This window comes from Hylaeus anthracinus, unplaced genomic scaffold, assembly GCF_026225885.1.
Source record: "Hylaeus anthracinus isolate JK02 unplaced genomic scaffold, UHH_iyHylAnth1.0_haploid 5, whole genome shotgun sequence".
In the NCBI taxonomy this organism is placed as follows: domain Eukaryota; kingdom Metazoa; phylum Arthropoda; class Insecta; order Hymenoptera; family Colletidae; genus Hylaeus; species Hylaeus anthracinus.
Window position 1 is genome coordinate 10,621,751 of NW_026535322.1, and position 14,429 is coordinate 10,636,179.

The following is a 14,429-nucleotide window of genomic DNA, read 5'->3' on the forward strand; positions in this document are numbered from 1 at the left end:
TCGGGATGAGTGCAGCGAGAAGATAGCTGACGACGAAGGTGGGAAGGTGAGGACGGCATGTCTTTTATTCACCAAGAAGTTCTCGGTTTATTGAATGTTTTCTTGAAAATGTACATTAATTCATTCCCTTCGCTGCTAACCTCTTGTCGCGTTCTTCGGCAATCGAAAGCTTAACTCCCTTGTCTCTTGGTAAACTAATGTACGGCTTCGTACCCTTGCCGATGATAAATACATTGTTCAACCTAAACAAACGATTCGTGATATAATATTTACAATATTCAACGCGATTAAGCAATTTTTAATGCGTTTTTGTTTCCTAAATGGGTAATACTGAAAAGCCTATGTGAAGGCGGTCAGTGACCAATATGAAGGAATTTCATTTTGGCCAATTTTTGACTACAATATTGTTACGCATTATCATAGCTTCGATTATGGCCACTATAGAAATTAACCGAATCTTTCTTTTGCGAAATCTTAAATAGACTGTAACTTGTTACATAAATAAACAATTGTCAATGGGAAGTACCTCGTAGCAAAAGTATGTCCTTGAGAGTCCTTAATGTGGCAAATATCGAAAGATCCAGGATGACGCTCCCGACTGACGACCGTACCAACACGCCCTAAATTTCTTCCGCCGGTAATCATGCATAGATTACCTGTAAGATAAGGAATAACATCTCATGCCTTTCCTATAAATATATATAAATAAATGAACTATGTATAGAAATAATATACCTGAATCGAATCGAATCGAATCCAAAATTTTGCTAGTCGCTATGTCCAAGTGAATGGTGTCGTTAACCTTGATTAGAGGATCTGGATAACGAATGGTCCTACCGTCGTGTGTTACCAAGAATGGAATACCCTTGGGTCCAGTTTGAACGCGCTTCACCTTGCACAATTTGTACTGCAAAAAGACATTTAACTCCTTAGTCGAATCGAAAGTATTTCAATCTTAATTCAAGCTTAATTTAAGTATCAACAACAAGTACCTTGGCTTCTTCTGCCGTAATTCTGTGAGTAGTGAAACGTCCCTTGACATCATAAATCAATCGGAAGAATTCACCAGTTTTCTTAATAGTAATGACATCTGAAACAAGAAATTAAACTAAGTAACGTGTACAACATTACATTTTACGAGTATTTATTTAATTAAATACGGAGATGTGCACTTTCTGGGTAATACAGAAGGAATATTTTACTCAATCTGTGACCAAAGTAAAGAACTTTCTTTTAATATTGGCCAATGTTTGACTGCGATATCTCTTTTGAAAGGTACCACAGCTTCGATATGGCCCATGAAAGGCACGATAACATGTATGAACTTACCCATAAAACCAGCAGGATAGTTGGGATCGGTGCGAACTTTGCCATCGACTCTGATCAAACGCTGCATAACAATTTTCGTTACTTCGCAGTTGGTCAGGGCGTACTTCAACCTGTTACGGAGGAAAATAACAAGTGGAAGGGATTCCCTGAGCTTGTGAGGTCCTGTGGATGGACGGGGAGCGTAGACACCCCCCAATTTGTCCAACATCCATGCTTTGGGCGCATTGAGACGCTTCAGATGCTTCTTTGGACCTCGAGCCTAAAAAAATGTTGACACTGAGTCAGTTATATATTAAATATTCGATAAAAAGTTACTCAATGTCAACGGTATCAACTGATTCACTTTACATCGCGGCACTGAATTGTGAGGTTAGATTACCATTTGTTTTTTCTTTTATTTCACTAATTACACTACAGTTTTTAAAGAAAATATAATATCAACATCTGCTACGTGAGACGTTTACCTTTCTAAACGAATTACGTCAACAAATGTTCATGTTATGCATAGACATGTATGACAAAGTGATACGTTCTGCCACTACCTAACCATTTTTATGTCTCGATAAAAGTAAAACGGCTTTAAAGGATCATATATGCGTCAATATTCACTTAGGTTCTCGTAGTTTACATTTCAATCGAATATTAAACGGAATCGACGCATTGTAACTCGGATGTAAGTGGATTTTGCGTTGATAGCGCGTGACAAACTTACCATCTTGGTTTTCTAAACGGAAAAGGCACGAACTCGCGGTGTCGCTGAAAGCATCAGGAAATCCCTTGCGACGCCACTGCAGTCAAAATGGCGTCCAAATGTTGTCAACCGATTCAGACTTTTACGAATTATTATTTTTGTAACAATATCAATTTTTAGTTCTATTAAATTATATTAAATTCGTTATACTAATTCCTCATTTAATAAAAATTCCTTATTTTATCATTTCATTACTTCATACTGCATAAATTAGCTGAGATTCGACAATAATTAATTAACGTTTTTTCTATCGTTTATGTTCACATCAAAGACTGCCTTAATATAAATTAATTTATATAATTCATATTACGATACATAACATTTTTTATTAAAATATATATAAAAATAGTATACATTTCCAGTGTAAATTCAAGAAGGTTATATACATATGTTTATATAAAAAAGTAAAAAACGTTGCATATGTGTATCAGCATTATTTCGTTAACGTTTTAACAATATCGTCCAATAAGCTAGATGCACCTATTCTAAACAAATCTTTAGTTAACCATTCATCTCCTAACTCCATTTGCACCAACATTATCCATTCCAAAGCCTCTTCCGCAGTCTTAATGCCTCCAGCAGGTTTGAAACCAACCTACAAATAACAGAAGAATAAACATCCAATGAATCAACACTTATTCTGTTTTGTTCAAGACAAAATCTTCTTTTTACATTTACCTTTTTCTGTTTTAACTCATAATAATCTTTGATTGCTTTACACATAACTATTCCAGCAGGTAGAGTGGCATTTACGGATTCCTTTCCGGTAGAAGTTTTAATAAAATCAGCTCCAGCCATCATTGCTACCATAGATGCTGTATATATATTTTCCAAGCTAATCAATTCTCCTGTGGCAAGAATGACTTTCAAACAAACTTTGTTGCCACAAACTGTACGAAACTGTTTCAGTTCTTCGTACAATTCGTTCCACTGATGCATTAGAGCCATTGTTCTATTGATAACAATATCCATCTCCTTAGCACCATTTTCAATACCTATCTCTACTTCCCGAAGACGAGTTTCTAATGGGTATTGGCCAGATGGAAATCCTCCACCTACTACTCGTAAAATGATTGTTTTCACATTGTATCATGCTTCAGTTTAAATGAAGTTAACAAAGAAGTACTTTACTAACCAGTAGCTAAAGAAACTTTATGTTCTTTATCTAGTTCAGCTAGTGCAGTTGCTGCATCTGCAAGTCTCAATGGATAAACGCATAGAGCTGCTGTGTGCACATGCTCTTTAGGCATAGACAATAACTCGAGCGGATTGACAGCCTATAATTAATATGTAAAATTGAATGTAGAATTATATACATTATTACAAGCATATCGAACCATAACAATTATAATAATTATGTTAGGATTACCTTTTTACAAACAGCCTTGACTTTCATAGGTGTATCATCCCCTCCTAAAGTAGTTAGATCTATATAGCTTATTGCCTTCATTAACCAACTAGTTTTTGCATCAGTTTTCAGTGATTTAACTTTATTACGTACAGAATGAATTTTCTCATCAATCATAGATTCGTCGAAATTCACTGCAGCTAAAATATAAAAAAGGAATCAATGTATTTTAATTAAAGCATATGAAAGTCAAACATGTACTTGGTAGCATTAATTAAATTTAACGTTTGATACTATTGTAAAATTTGAATGTGGAATATTAAATCGCGTACCACTAGTCAGTTTTTGAATATCCATTGTAGTGGAATCTATTAGAAATTAAAAAAAGTTCTTAGTTTGTTCCAATTATTGCCTAAGAAAGCGAAACAGGCGCGCAATAGTGAAACAAAATGGAAAGGAAACGTACAGAAACGTAAGTGACTGTGACACGAATTTGTGGAAGATTTCGTTTAAAAACAAGATTTGATAACAACGCAATCGTTTACGATTTGTGATTATTTGCACGTGATATGGTGTAAGATGTAAGTTTTGTGTGTATTCGGAGCATTTGTTCGCGGGAATGGGCAAACAAATTGATAAAAATTGAGCAAAGTGATAAAAACAGGTTGTCGCGAATATCATCGATCTTGGTTAGAAGTTTATCTATTTGCAAACAATTTTGCTTAATAGAATGTATCACGAACCTCTTTGAATATATATCTTATTTAATCAATTAATTAGACAAACTATATCGATGTTATATCATGATATTAATGACGCAAAAATATGAATAAAAAAGAAATAATTTCTCCTCATCATTACACTCTGTATTATCATTGGAAACTATTGCATGAATGTTAATTGTGTAATCAAATTCTGAAATTAATAAGTCGAACTGAATATTGTTTATTTTTCTTTATTGCTGTACATTATACATCATTCGATATTAAAATAAATAAATAAATATTAAAACAGAAGTAAATAATATAAATACTTTAAGTTCTTTGGAACACTGCATAAATTTCAAGTACCATGGCTGAAAAAATTATCGTATTAATATTAATACTTGATTGTATGTACTCTGTTCAAGGACATTTCACTAAGGGTTTATAATTTATTGACTTAGATGGATGTACTAGAAAAAGGAACTATTAAAATTTGTGCTACTCTGAATCAGTATTATCTATGATGTTGCCATTGATCCCAATATTGCGCAGTTTGCATTTCCGACAGACGCGATATTGTACGGTCGAAAGCGAACAGTTCTTCTTCTCCAGTAAAAAGATTGGATTTATGATCGTCCTATAAAAGATACAAAATTATGATACAATGTATTAACAGTTCTACACAATTATTATCATTTAACATACAGAACCATGTGATATTTTTAAATCATCCATTAACATTCTTTTCTCATCTGTATAATCACTATCACCTTCTGCTACAAACAATTTTGTATGCGCCACAGCTGCAGATATAACAACTCGTACCTAAGAAATTTGTTTATTTATATAATAGATTCTTGTAATTGTTGAGTCAATTAGAATCAAGTGCTAAAGATATAAGCTTACCCTATTATCATATAATGTATCTATTAATGTAATAAATCTTCTAGTTTGAGATTTAAGTCGAAAGTCTAATTGTGGTACATCTCTTATAATAACAGTGTGAAATACTTGACTCAATTCTAGATAATCACTAGCACCTAGTGGCTGCAAGTGAATGTAACAATATTCAAAAAAGAAATAATACTCTGTATCGAAAACTAAAAAGCATATCAAAGAACTTACTCTATCACATAATTCTTCAAAAGTGGAGTCCAGAACTTGTCCACAAGTCTTGTGAAAAGTAACATTGCGACCTCTTATACAAATGGTACGTGCTCTCACAATATCATTTTCCTTCGAGCATAAATACTTGAACACTTTATCTACATCATTCGTTACGTCTTGTCCTTTACTATAGTAATTATTAAATTTATTTTATCTATGTAATAAACATTCTATCGTATATACTATCTACAAATATTTTTACATACATGAAATAAATTTTTTCATCACTAAGTCCAGTTTGTAATCTATAATCTATACCCGAATCTAAGGAATTTACAATGCAATAATTTTTCAATATCTGTATAAATGGAACAAAATTTCCTCTTTGCAATCCATTCTTATATAAGTCATCTGGCGCTCTATTACTCGTTGCAATTACAATTACACCATTGCTAAACAGTTCGGTAAATAATCGTTTCAATATCATTGCATCTGCAATATCAGTTACCTGTGATATACATATTTTGTATTAATGCATGTTACTTTTACTTCCATATATTCAATTATATGCCCCATTATTAAACCTGAAATTCGTCAAAACAAAGTAGCCAAGCTTCTTCAGTAATGCTTCTGGCAACTGGTGGTATCGGATCAAATGGTTGAAGCTTTGTAGAGCTAACATCCCTTACAATAGTCTTCTTCACTTCGTGCACTTTATTATGAACATCCGCCATGAAAGCATGAAAATGAACTCTTTTTTTGTTCTCAATCTGGAGTAATATGTATCGAAACAATTATTTATCTGTTCGCAACTTAAGAAATTTATTTTACATTGTACTGCATATGGAAAGCCAGTATGTAATACCTTTGCCACAGATCAAGAGTTTTCTTTATAACATTTCCTTTGCTAAATAAAGTAAACCCTTTGTTGATGCAAGTATTCTATTACATGTGTGAATTATTCTGAAATGAATATTATGAATTGTCATATCGATAAACAACAGACAGTTTGGCTCCCCATGTGCACTACTTACAGGAACTGCAAAACGAGATACCTGGCAGCAATCATAGAAAAGATCCATCAACATTGTTTTACCTCCACCAACAGCTCCATAAAGATACAATCCTTTCGGCGGTTGTCTCCTCTTTCTACCGATCCATTTATCCAACAGACCGGATTCTTCTGGTTTGTACCCATTTATTTCTTCGTAAATAGCTTGCAAAGTCTCGCAAACTTTTATCTGGTGATCATCTTTCATTAACTCTCCCCTCGCTATTTTGTCCTTCAAAATAGCAGTAGGCCCTTCCTTCAGGCTAACATGATCAGCATATCCATAATTTTGTATAAAAGTCAGAGGTTGCAATCGTGTCAGCAAATTCGAAAGACAATTTTGCTTTGGGAATTTTTTTGGGAGTAAACAGATCATTATAGAAGAATACGTCCTACAAGTAAAAGGTCATAATTTATTAGTTGTCTGTATCACTTGCACACGTGGTTAATAATTGTCCAATGAAAGGAACGTTTTCGTTCTTACAAGGAAATATTTAACGAATTTATGTTTAATTTAAAAAAAAAAACGAATTAGATCGACTAGAATCGATTAGATACGCTAAAACTTTCGAATAAATATGACCAAGGATATTAGCATATTCGACGGGAGTTGCATTTGACAGACGACCAGGTAACACACATTAACCTTTGCATTACGTATGAAAATGCAATATATGTATCTGGCTTAGAATAGACACTCACACCAGGAAATTTAGAAAGGTAAGTATAAGGTATGATATCCAGATATAATGAATTAATTAATCAGGTATGTGCATATATCTGTAACTTATAGAATTTTCTCTTTACTTTTTCCTAACTATAGTATCATAATCCACGCGTTTCTAGTATTTTGATATCGACGATCAGAAATTGTAGACGAAACAACAATCAATATTTGAATTTTTTATGTATCGCGCGCTATATCGTGACGTAATAAAGAAAAGATTGTGGGGACGTCCGATCCCGCCATTTTCATTACTGATCGTTCACAGGAACGATGTTCCTCCGATAAGATAAGCGTGTTTGTAATCGTGATTAAAATATTTGATAAAAAATACACGTGAAGATCGAACACTACAATATATTAATTAGTATGTTCAGTTTATAATTTATATAAATATTTATTGTGTTTATTATCGTTTCTTTAGTTGGTGGCGCCATCGGTGGCAAAATGCCTAAGTTTGTAGCGAAAATAGTTCCTACTGTTATTGCTAGATGACGCCACTAACTAAAGAATCGATACTTATTGCTGTATTCATAATAATAATGTTTTAATAATATACTTAAATGATATCTTGTAGTATTATAAAGCAAAGAATCGTATTAATTATGCTTTTACGAAATGTAAGAAAAATGGTTTTAAATTTGTTGATGGCGCCATCTAGTAGTAACAGTGGGAACTATGTTCTCTACAAACTTGAGTGTTTTACCACCGATGGCGCCACTAACTAAAGATAAACTTATTCGTGTATTAATAATAATAATGTTTTAATAGTATATTTAAATGATATCTTGTAGTATTATAAAGCAAAGAATCGTATTAATTATGTATTTATGAAATATAAGAAAAATGGTTTCAAAGGTGTTGATGGCCCCATCTAGTAGTAACATTATTAATTCTATATTTATTATAAATGCATATTTCGTACAAATTACAACATAGTTTCTTCCAGTAGATTTGAAAAATTTAAGGGACTTTCAATCATTATGATAAACTTTAGTATTATACGAAGTGTATACTGGTAGCCTTCGTTTATCAGGACTAATTGCTTCCCTCGACGAGTAGTAACGCCTTTCGATAACTTTATCAAAAAATCTGCTCAATTTAACAGACGAGCTAGATCCAGCAGCTAATGATCTCACTTGTCTGCAGTCCTACAGAAACAGAGTCAATTAATATTGAATGACTGTGTTGATGTTCGCGATCTTAAATTCTGAAACAGTGGGCATACTAAAAATATTTCATCAGCACCACATTCCTCTGCAATAGTTGAGGAACGTCTATAGACATTTGATCTCACTTCTGCAATTAAGTCTAGCTTAGTACCAACAACTAAAATTGGTATCTGTAAAGAAATATGTTCTTTATTTTAAATATAACTAAAATTATATATTCATAGCACCAGTTATTTTTGGTACCTGTGTAGATCCTACAAATTTTTCAGGATCAAAATCATCGAATGGCTTTGATTTCAAGTAATTATTATCTTTACTTAATACTTCTTCAAGCCATTTTTGAAGATTCTGTTGTGATTTTCTATTTGTTAAATCATGGACCAGTATTATGCCTGTAATGTTAAAAATGGTTTTATGTTATTAAGTTTTTAAATGCCATGTATTATTACTTCCACATTTTGAGTAATACCATTAGTGGGATTATAAAAGACGGATCTTGTATTTTTATGATTTTGACTTCCACCGATGTCCCATAATTCAATAAAATATCTTCTCTGATTAGGTGTTCCTTCTTTGTATTCGTGTAATTTAACTTCCACAGAACATCCTATGGTCCAAGAAGGATTACTAATAGTCTGTTGCTGACATATTAAGTTTGTCAATGATGTCTTTCCAACGCCTGCAAATAAAAATAAAGAAGAAATATCTGATAGTTGTCGTATAACCTACAAATATTATTGTAAAAAATACGAAACAAATCAAATATGATACCTTAATCAAGTAATAAATTATATAGGAATCCGACTTAAAGCAATACATATTAATAGTAATTACAATTATATCATGTGACACCTGTCAAAATTTAAATAACAATACTAATAAATAGATAACACACCGTAAAACTGTATAAAATACATTCTTACCAGAATCACCAACAACGATAATTTTAACTTTATCAATCGTAGCCATTAATAAGTTTTGTTAAAAAATATAACAATGTATTCCTTCGTTTTTGTGATCTTCTCCTTTGACAGATGATTATACGAAAGTTTTCTATGGTGTATACGCATAACCTAAAAATTATTGCCGTCGTAAACAAGCGTCCGTCGGAACGGTACTTTATCGTTCTTAAACGGTCGACGTTATAATGAATTTTGTCCTTTCACTTTTTCTATCTTTTTTAAGGACACACGGTTGAAATTATGATGTATATTTTAATTTACTACTATTATCGTTGATTCGAGATATTTGTAACAAAAGTACTATTTATGCAACTTTAAAGGTTAGTATTTCTCATTATAGTTTGAATAAAATCTAGTGAAAAGAGATTGTAATAAATCTTTCACTAATATTTTTCCTATATAATTAATGAGATATCAAAAGTTTTCAAAATTAATTATGGAAATAAATAATTTTACCAACTATTTTAATAATATCAGCTCTATTTATATGCAATACGTATTTGTTGTATGTTTTTCCTTAACAATTTTAGTGATCTTGATGATATTTTCTTATACACAACTGCAAGAAAAATGAGTGGCGAAGAACGACTTGTTACAGAAATTCCCAGTAGTCTAAAGCAGTTAGCACGTTTAGTAGTGCGTGGATTTTATACAATAGAAGATGCATTGATTGTTGATATGTTAGTTAGAAATCCATGTAAGTATTGTATATAGTTATATACAAATTATATTGTGATTAATAAGATTATATGTTTTGCATGATTAGGTATGAAAGAAGATGACATTTGTGAACTTCTAAAGTTTGAACGTAAAATGTTGAGAGCTAGGATATCCACACTGCGTAATGATAAATTCATACAAGTAAGATTAAAAATGGAAACTGGTTCAGATGGAAAAGCACAAAAAGTCAACTATTATTTTATTAACTATAAGGTAAAATGTTAACAAACAATAGAACTTGTATTTTTTCTTTATTAATTAAATTCTTATATATATATCCATATATTAGACTTTTGTAAATGTAGTAAAGTATAAGTTAGACTTAATGAGGAAAAGAATGGAAACAGAAGAGAGGGATGCTACCAGTAGGGCAAGTTTTAAATGTACAAATTGTTTGAAAACTTTCACAGATCTTGAGGTAAGTAAATTATCTTTGAACTCTGCAACGATGTTTCTCAAATTATTCAAATTATCTCTAAACAATGAAGAGGGAGAAAGATAATATGTATCTGGTAATTTGAGAAATGATGCTGTAATACATTACAAAATAATCGACCACAAAATATTTATTAATGTGACATAATGTAGGCAGATCAATTGTTTGATATGACTACTGGTGAATTTAGATGCACATTTTGTCGCGAAGTAGTAGAAGAAGATCAGTCCGCCCTTCCAAAGAAAGACTCGAGGCTGTTATTAGCCAAGTTTAATGAACAATTGGAACCCCTTTATATTTTATTAAGGGAAGTAGAAGGTATCAAGTTGGCTCCTGAAATATTAGAACCAGAACCAGTCGATATTAATACCATTAGAGGGTACGTATTTTTAATTAAATTATTAACTTTCTAAACAAATTGTTATGCACGTTATTTATACTTCTTCTAGTATCGACACCAGGAAACCTAGTAGCCTGAGAGCACCTGGTGAACAATGGTCTGGCGAAGCTACAAGGTCGGCTGGTTTTATGGTAGAAGATACCAGAGTGGATGTTACGATCGGCGATGAATCCGCTGACGATAACGCAACGAATAGAAGAAAGGAAAGACCAATTTGGATGATGGAAAGTACAGTTATCAACTCTGACTCGCAGGTATATTTATCTTTACTTCGCCAATTTTAATCTTATGTCAAGACTCCCTACTAAAGTAGGTTATATTTCTAGGCCGATGGAGTCAACACACAGGAGAACATTTTAGATAAAGCCGCAGCCACTGCCACTAATGCAACTATGACGAATAATAAACAGGGTGAAGATATTATGTCTGTATTGCTAGCCCATGAAAAGAAAGGAGGGACGAATGCGGCGGCTGCTATAAAATCTGTATTACCGCAAGAATCTAGCGATAGTAGCGATAACGAAGAAGTCGCTGAAATGCAAGCTATCGATACAGGTAATTATAATTGTTCCAAATGTATCGCGAAATTTGTATGTGTCGTTCGAATACGTACATTTTTTTAAATTGTTTAGGAGATGTAGAAACAATGGATTCGGAAGACGATGATCTTGTACCAACTGTAACTGTTGCGGGAAAAACTGTTGCCATTGCAGACGTGAACGACACGTTAATCGCAGAGATGACACCCGTAGAAAAAGAAGCGTACATTCAGGCATATCAAGAATATTATTCTCACATGTATGACTAAACGAAGTACAGTCAACATTGTTAAATAGTTAACGATGTTTCGCAAGACTGAACGGTTATTGAAATCCTGTACTATTTTGTATAGTCGTAAAATAAATAATTTTCTGGGTTTGGTAAAAATTTGCGAACGTTTAATTTGATCGAGAAGTTTTCTTCAAGTAATTTCTTGCATTCGATAAATGAAAGATTTCAATTGGAAACTAGACTAAATTAAATGAACTCGATGTGTCCGCATTTTGCAATGCTTATATTTTTCTTCTAATATACAGATTATAACTCAACAATGCCATCAGTTTGTAATAAATGAACATTTACAGACACGTTATAATCACAATAAATCAAAATTAATAGCATACATGTCACTTCTGGTAAGGCGGGAAAGTTTTAAATATGCCAGATATAAATTATTTATAAGGCTTACTTGAAATCATTCATTTTTTTTTGTTCGCCTCCGCGTGAATTTCTAACCGACCACCACCATCGGGTAGAAATTCTAAGGCGATGTATATTTTTCGTATACTTTTCGCTTTTTTTTTGTACTTTTTTTTGTTACATATCACTTCTTATATTAATATTTATTTACTTCCATAGGTTGCTGCGGACATACATCAGTATCGTAACCCTTTTATCTCTTGTACCTTCTTTCATTCTTTTTTTAATTCTTCAGCATTAACTTACATCAAAAGAATCCTAGAAACGACGCATTCTACATATATACAGTTTTTTTTTTTACTATATCCTACTAATTTAATATCGTTCTATTGTGTTCTCAGTGAAATTATACTATTATAAATTATAGTAAATCTAAGATTTTTTTGAGGTAAATATTTGCCTTGTTAAGAATTATTTATTCTGGCTCGTTCAAACGCAGCCGAGCAAAGTCTTCAAATACGATATTATCATCGTCATCGTTAGAATAACAAGAATTCTCGTAACGTGTCCTGTCGACGCTTTTGTTCTTCTTCAAAGTAGCTTTCTCTTTTTCTGCCACTCCTACGAGTACAAGTAAAAGGGTATCGTAGGCGTTATAATATAAATTTAGAAATAACATTCTTTATCAAGTTTGCTTACCTGGAGCAGGATGCATTAACTTGAATGGAACATCCGTAACCAGTTCGCCACCCAAAGTACCACAGTTCAATTTCACTCGCACGGAATACGAGATAACGATACCCATAGCATCGTTAGGAGCTTTACCCTCGGCGACCATAGTCGAAGATGCAAGATTTACATCATCATCCTGTATGGAATGAATAAAAAAAGAGAATTAAAGAAATGTAACATAAGTTAAAGTAATTTTTTTTTAACATAGCGATCTCTTTTATACTTTTAAATGTCCGTCAAGAGCGATACCACGACGATCTTTGTTGCTGCTAGCCAATGGTACAAGATAGAACTGCTTTGTAAAGGATGCACCAGGTGTAATCGGACAGCCTTCGCGTGTTTCTAAGCTAGCCACGTTTCTTGAGAATTGGGTATTAACCATTGTTACCTCGCAATGTTGTACTACAAACATCTGTAAAATGCAAGGATATTAGGATATGATGTGGTAAATAATCCTAATGTTACTGCAAGCTGTTTAAATACCTTGATATTCTTTACTGCTTTCCGAGAGTTGTTGCTAACGATAACATTTGCAGCTACCTTTTCACCATGGTAGTAAATTTCCCTGTCGAGTGTAACTTCAAGATTCAATTTACCCTGAGAGAATGTGAATCCTTTGGAAACCAGAGAGCTGGGTAGTTTACGTCCCCTTGTAGGCGGAGCGTATTGAAGTTTCTTTATTGCCAATGCAACAGATGACCTTTTGTGTCCCTGTATAGACATTAAAATTCAGTTTCATACATGTTTTGTATCGCGTTGAATAGATGTGCGATTTTAACTAACACACTACCTTGTCCTCTTCATGTTCGCCCACGTATATTTTGACAGTGTAATCTACTCCCAATGGTTTTCCTTGATCATCGTCACCAGGTTGTAGCGTAACCGAACTGGGGGAGCTCTGTGGAAATTGGAACAGGAATGGGTATGCGGTTGCTCCGAGTCGTTTCAGAAGACGTTCTTGAACGGGCGTCATGTCCTGTTTTTCCTTCTTCATTGGCACTATTTGCTCGCGACATAGGACGAGTTCTTTGCTGAATTTGACGCCCATGACCTCGTCCTCTTCGCGGCCATAGCGGAAATTTGTTGTCACCTTTGCAGTATAACAATAAATTACACACCATATTTTTAAATATTTACTTTACATAAGATGGTTGTTTCTCCTACCTGTCCATACACCTTCCGCCCTTGAAGATAATCATTTTCAACAACAATAATGCCATCAATGGGATCTACGCTATCTAAGTGATCGATGAAATCCCTTTTACCAAGGTAAACTGTGACCTTTCCTGTAATTAATACGAAAGCATAGCATTCTTAAAACATGATATAATTCTTACAAGTACAGATTCTAGAGTAGCGTATAGTAAGTTTTCTACTTATATAGATTGATTGATTATATAATTGAAGTTAAACAACGAAATAATTCAAAAACTTACTGTACAGCTATATATTGGTATCTTAAGCATCGGCATTTTATCACTTACCATTTGGAGTAGTCTTTTTGAATACTTTGATGGCTACAACACAAGCCAAAAGCAAAAAAGGAAACATTTGGCACTTATTTTATCCAATCAAATGAAATAGCAGATGTTTGTTTCCCGCCCAGAAGTGACAGTCTTTTTGCATGAACAGGGAACTTCATATAGTCTCGGAAGGGCTTCTTTACTCGAAGCCATACTACTAATAGCATTATTTTATTACACAAGTTAGTTAACGAGATTAAAACACACATGTAAGAATTTTGTTACGTGCTTCGCAGAGAACTGATTCAGTATCTCATGCACTTTCAACCTGGAAGGTGATTGAAATTTAAG

At 33.1% G+C, this 14,429-nt stretch overlaps 6 protein-coding genes and 1 non-coding gene across 11 annotated transcripts; 1 reads left to right on the plus strand and 6 right to left on the minus strand.

Annotated features, from left to right (window-relative positions):
* Positions 1 to 62: 62 nt before the first annotated feature.
* Positions 63 to 2,148, minus strand: LOC128895754 (40S ribosomal protein S4). 3 transcript variants are annotated; one of them, XM_054158630.1, is made up of 6 exons: positions 2,042 to 2,148; positions 1,330 to 1,588; positions 993 to 1,090; positions 736 to 907; positions 527 to 656; positions 63 to 242 (listed from the first exon to the last, which is right to left on the minus strand). In XM_054158630.1, exons 1-6 carry the CDS (start codon positions 2,042 to 2,044, stop codon positions 116 to 118), a joined length of 789 nt encoding a protein of 262 aa, XP_054014605.1. In that variant the 5' UTR covers positions 2,045 to 2,148; the 3' UTR covers positions 63 to 115. The 3 variants fall into 3 exon arrangements, with proteins under 3 accessions (XP_054014605.1, XP_054014607.1, XP_054014606.1); XM_054158632.1 differs by lacking the exon at positions 2,042 to 2,148 and adding an exon at positions 1,877 to 1,894; XM_054158631.1 differs by lacking the exon at positions 2,042 to 2,148 and adding an exon at positions 1,709 to 1,726.
* LOC128896151 (small nucleolar RNA SNORA16B/SNORA16A family) lies at positions 308 to 440 on the minus strand. Its single transcript, XR_008461934.1, has one exon. It is a non-coding gene; the product is annotated as a small nucleolar RNA SNORA16B/SNORA16A family (small nucleolar RNA).
* Positions 2,149 to 2,386: 238 nt separating the features above from the next.
* LOC128895752 (deoxyribose-phosphate aldolase) lies at positions 2,387 to 4,230 on the minus strand. The gene is made up of 5 exons (XM_054158628.1): positions 3,761 to 4,230; positions 3,450 to 3,628; positions 3,216 to 3,357; positions 2,759 to 3,138; positions 2,387 to 2,675 (listed from the first exon to the last, which is right to left on the minus strand). Exons 1-5 carry the CDS (start codon positions 3,783 to 3,785, stop codon positions 2,514 to 2,516), a joined length of 888 nt encoding a protein of 295 aa, XP_054014603.1. The 5' UTR covers positions 3,786 to 4,230; the 3' UTR covers positions 2,387 to 2,513.
* Positions 4,231 to 4,367: 137 nt separating this feature from the next.
* On the minus strand, positions 4,368 to 7,132 carry LOC128895751 (putative ATPase N2B). 3 transcript variants are annotated; one of them, XM_054158626.1, is made up of 8 exons: positions 6,993 to 7,132; positions 6,295 to 6,682; positions 5,824 to 6,009; positions 5,506 to 5,747; positions 5,258 to 5,426; positions 5,039 to 5,179; positions 4,838 to 4,957; positions 4,368 to 4,769 (listed from the first exon to the last, which is right to left on the minus strand). In XM_054158626.1, the coding sequence occupies exons 2-8, from the start codon at positions 6,664 to 6,666 to the stop codon at positions 4,647 to 4,649; spliced, it is 1,353 nt and encodes a 450-aa protein (XP_054014601.1). In that variant the 5' UTR covers positions 6,667 to 6,682; positions 6,993 to 7,132; the 3' UTR covers positions 4,368 to 4,646. The 3 variants fall into 3 exon arrangements, with proteins under 3 accessions (XP_054014601.1, XP_054014600.1, XP_054014602.1); XM_054158625.1 differs by lacking the exon at positions 6,993 to 7,132 and adding an exon at positions 6,775 to 6,928; XM_054158627.1 differs by lacking the exon at positions 6,993 to 7,132 and adding an exon at positions 6,874 to 6,891.
* A 759-nt stretch (positions 7,133 to 7,891) lies between these two features.
* On the minus strand, positions 7,892 to 9,250 carry LOC128895939 (rab-like protein 3). Its single transcript, XM_054158972.1, has 5 exons — positions 9,110 to 9,250; positions 8,656 to 8,865; positions 8,430 to 8,578; positions 8,243 to 8,356; positions 7,892 to 8,165 (listed from the first exon to the last, which is right to left on the minus strand). Exons 1-5 carry the CDS (start codon positions 9,153 to 9,155, stop codon positions 7,989 to 7,991), a joined length of 696 nt encoding a protein of 231 aa, XP_054014947.1. The 5' UTR covers positions 9,156 to 9,250; the 3' UTR covers positions 7,892 to 7,988.
* A 75-nt stretch (positions 9,251 to 9,325) lies between these two features.
* Positions 9,326 to 11,887, plus strand: LOC128895935 (general transcription factor IIE subunit 1). The gene is made up of 8 exons (XM_054158965.1): positions 9,326 to 9,468; positions 9,679 to 9,845; positions 9,915 to 10,081; positions 10,158 to 10,286; positions 10,457 to 10,683; positions 10,754 to 10,958; positions 11,031 to 11,259; positions 11,337 to 11,887. The coding sequence occupies exons 2-8, from the start codon at positions 9,719 to 9,721 to the stop codon at positions 11,510 to 11,512; spliced, it is 1,260 nt and encodes a 419-aa protein (XP_054014940.1). The 5' UTR covers positions 9,326 to 9,468; positions 9,679 to 9,718; the 3' UTR covers positions 11,513 to 11,887.
* Positions 11,740 to 14,260, minus strand: LOC128895936 (arrestin homolog). The gene is made up of 7 exons (XM_054158966.1): positions 14,100 to 14,260; positions 13,780 to 13,901; positions 13,406 to 13,705; positions 13,099 to 13,326; positions 12,839 to 13,027; positions 12,583 to 12,751; positions 11,740 to 12,504 (listed from the first exon to the last, which is right to left on the minus strand). Exons 1-7 carry the CDS (start codon positions 14,164 to 14,166, stop codon positions 12,359 to 12,361), a joined length of 1,221 nt encoding a protein of 406 aa, XP_054014941.1. The 5' UTR covers positions 14,167 to 14,260; the 3' UTR covers positions 11,740 to 12,358.
* Positions 14,261 to 14,429: the final 169 nt, after the last annotated feature.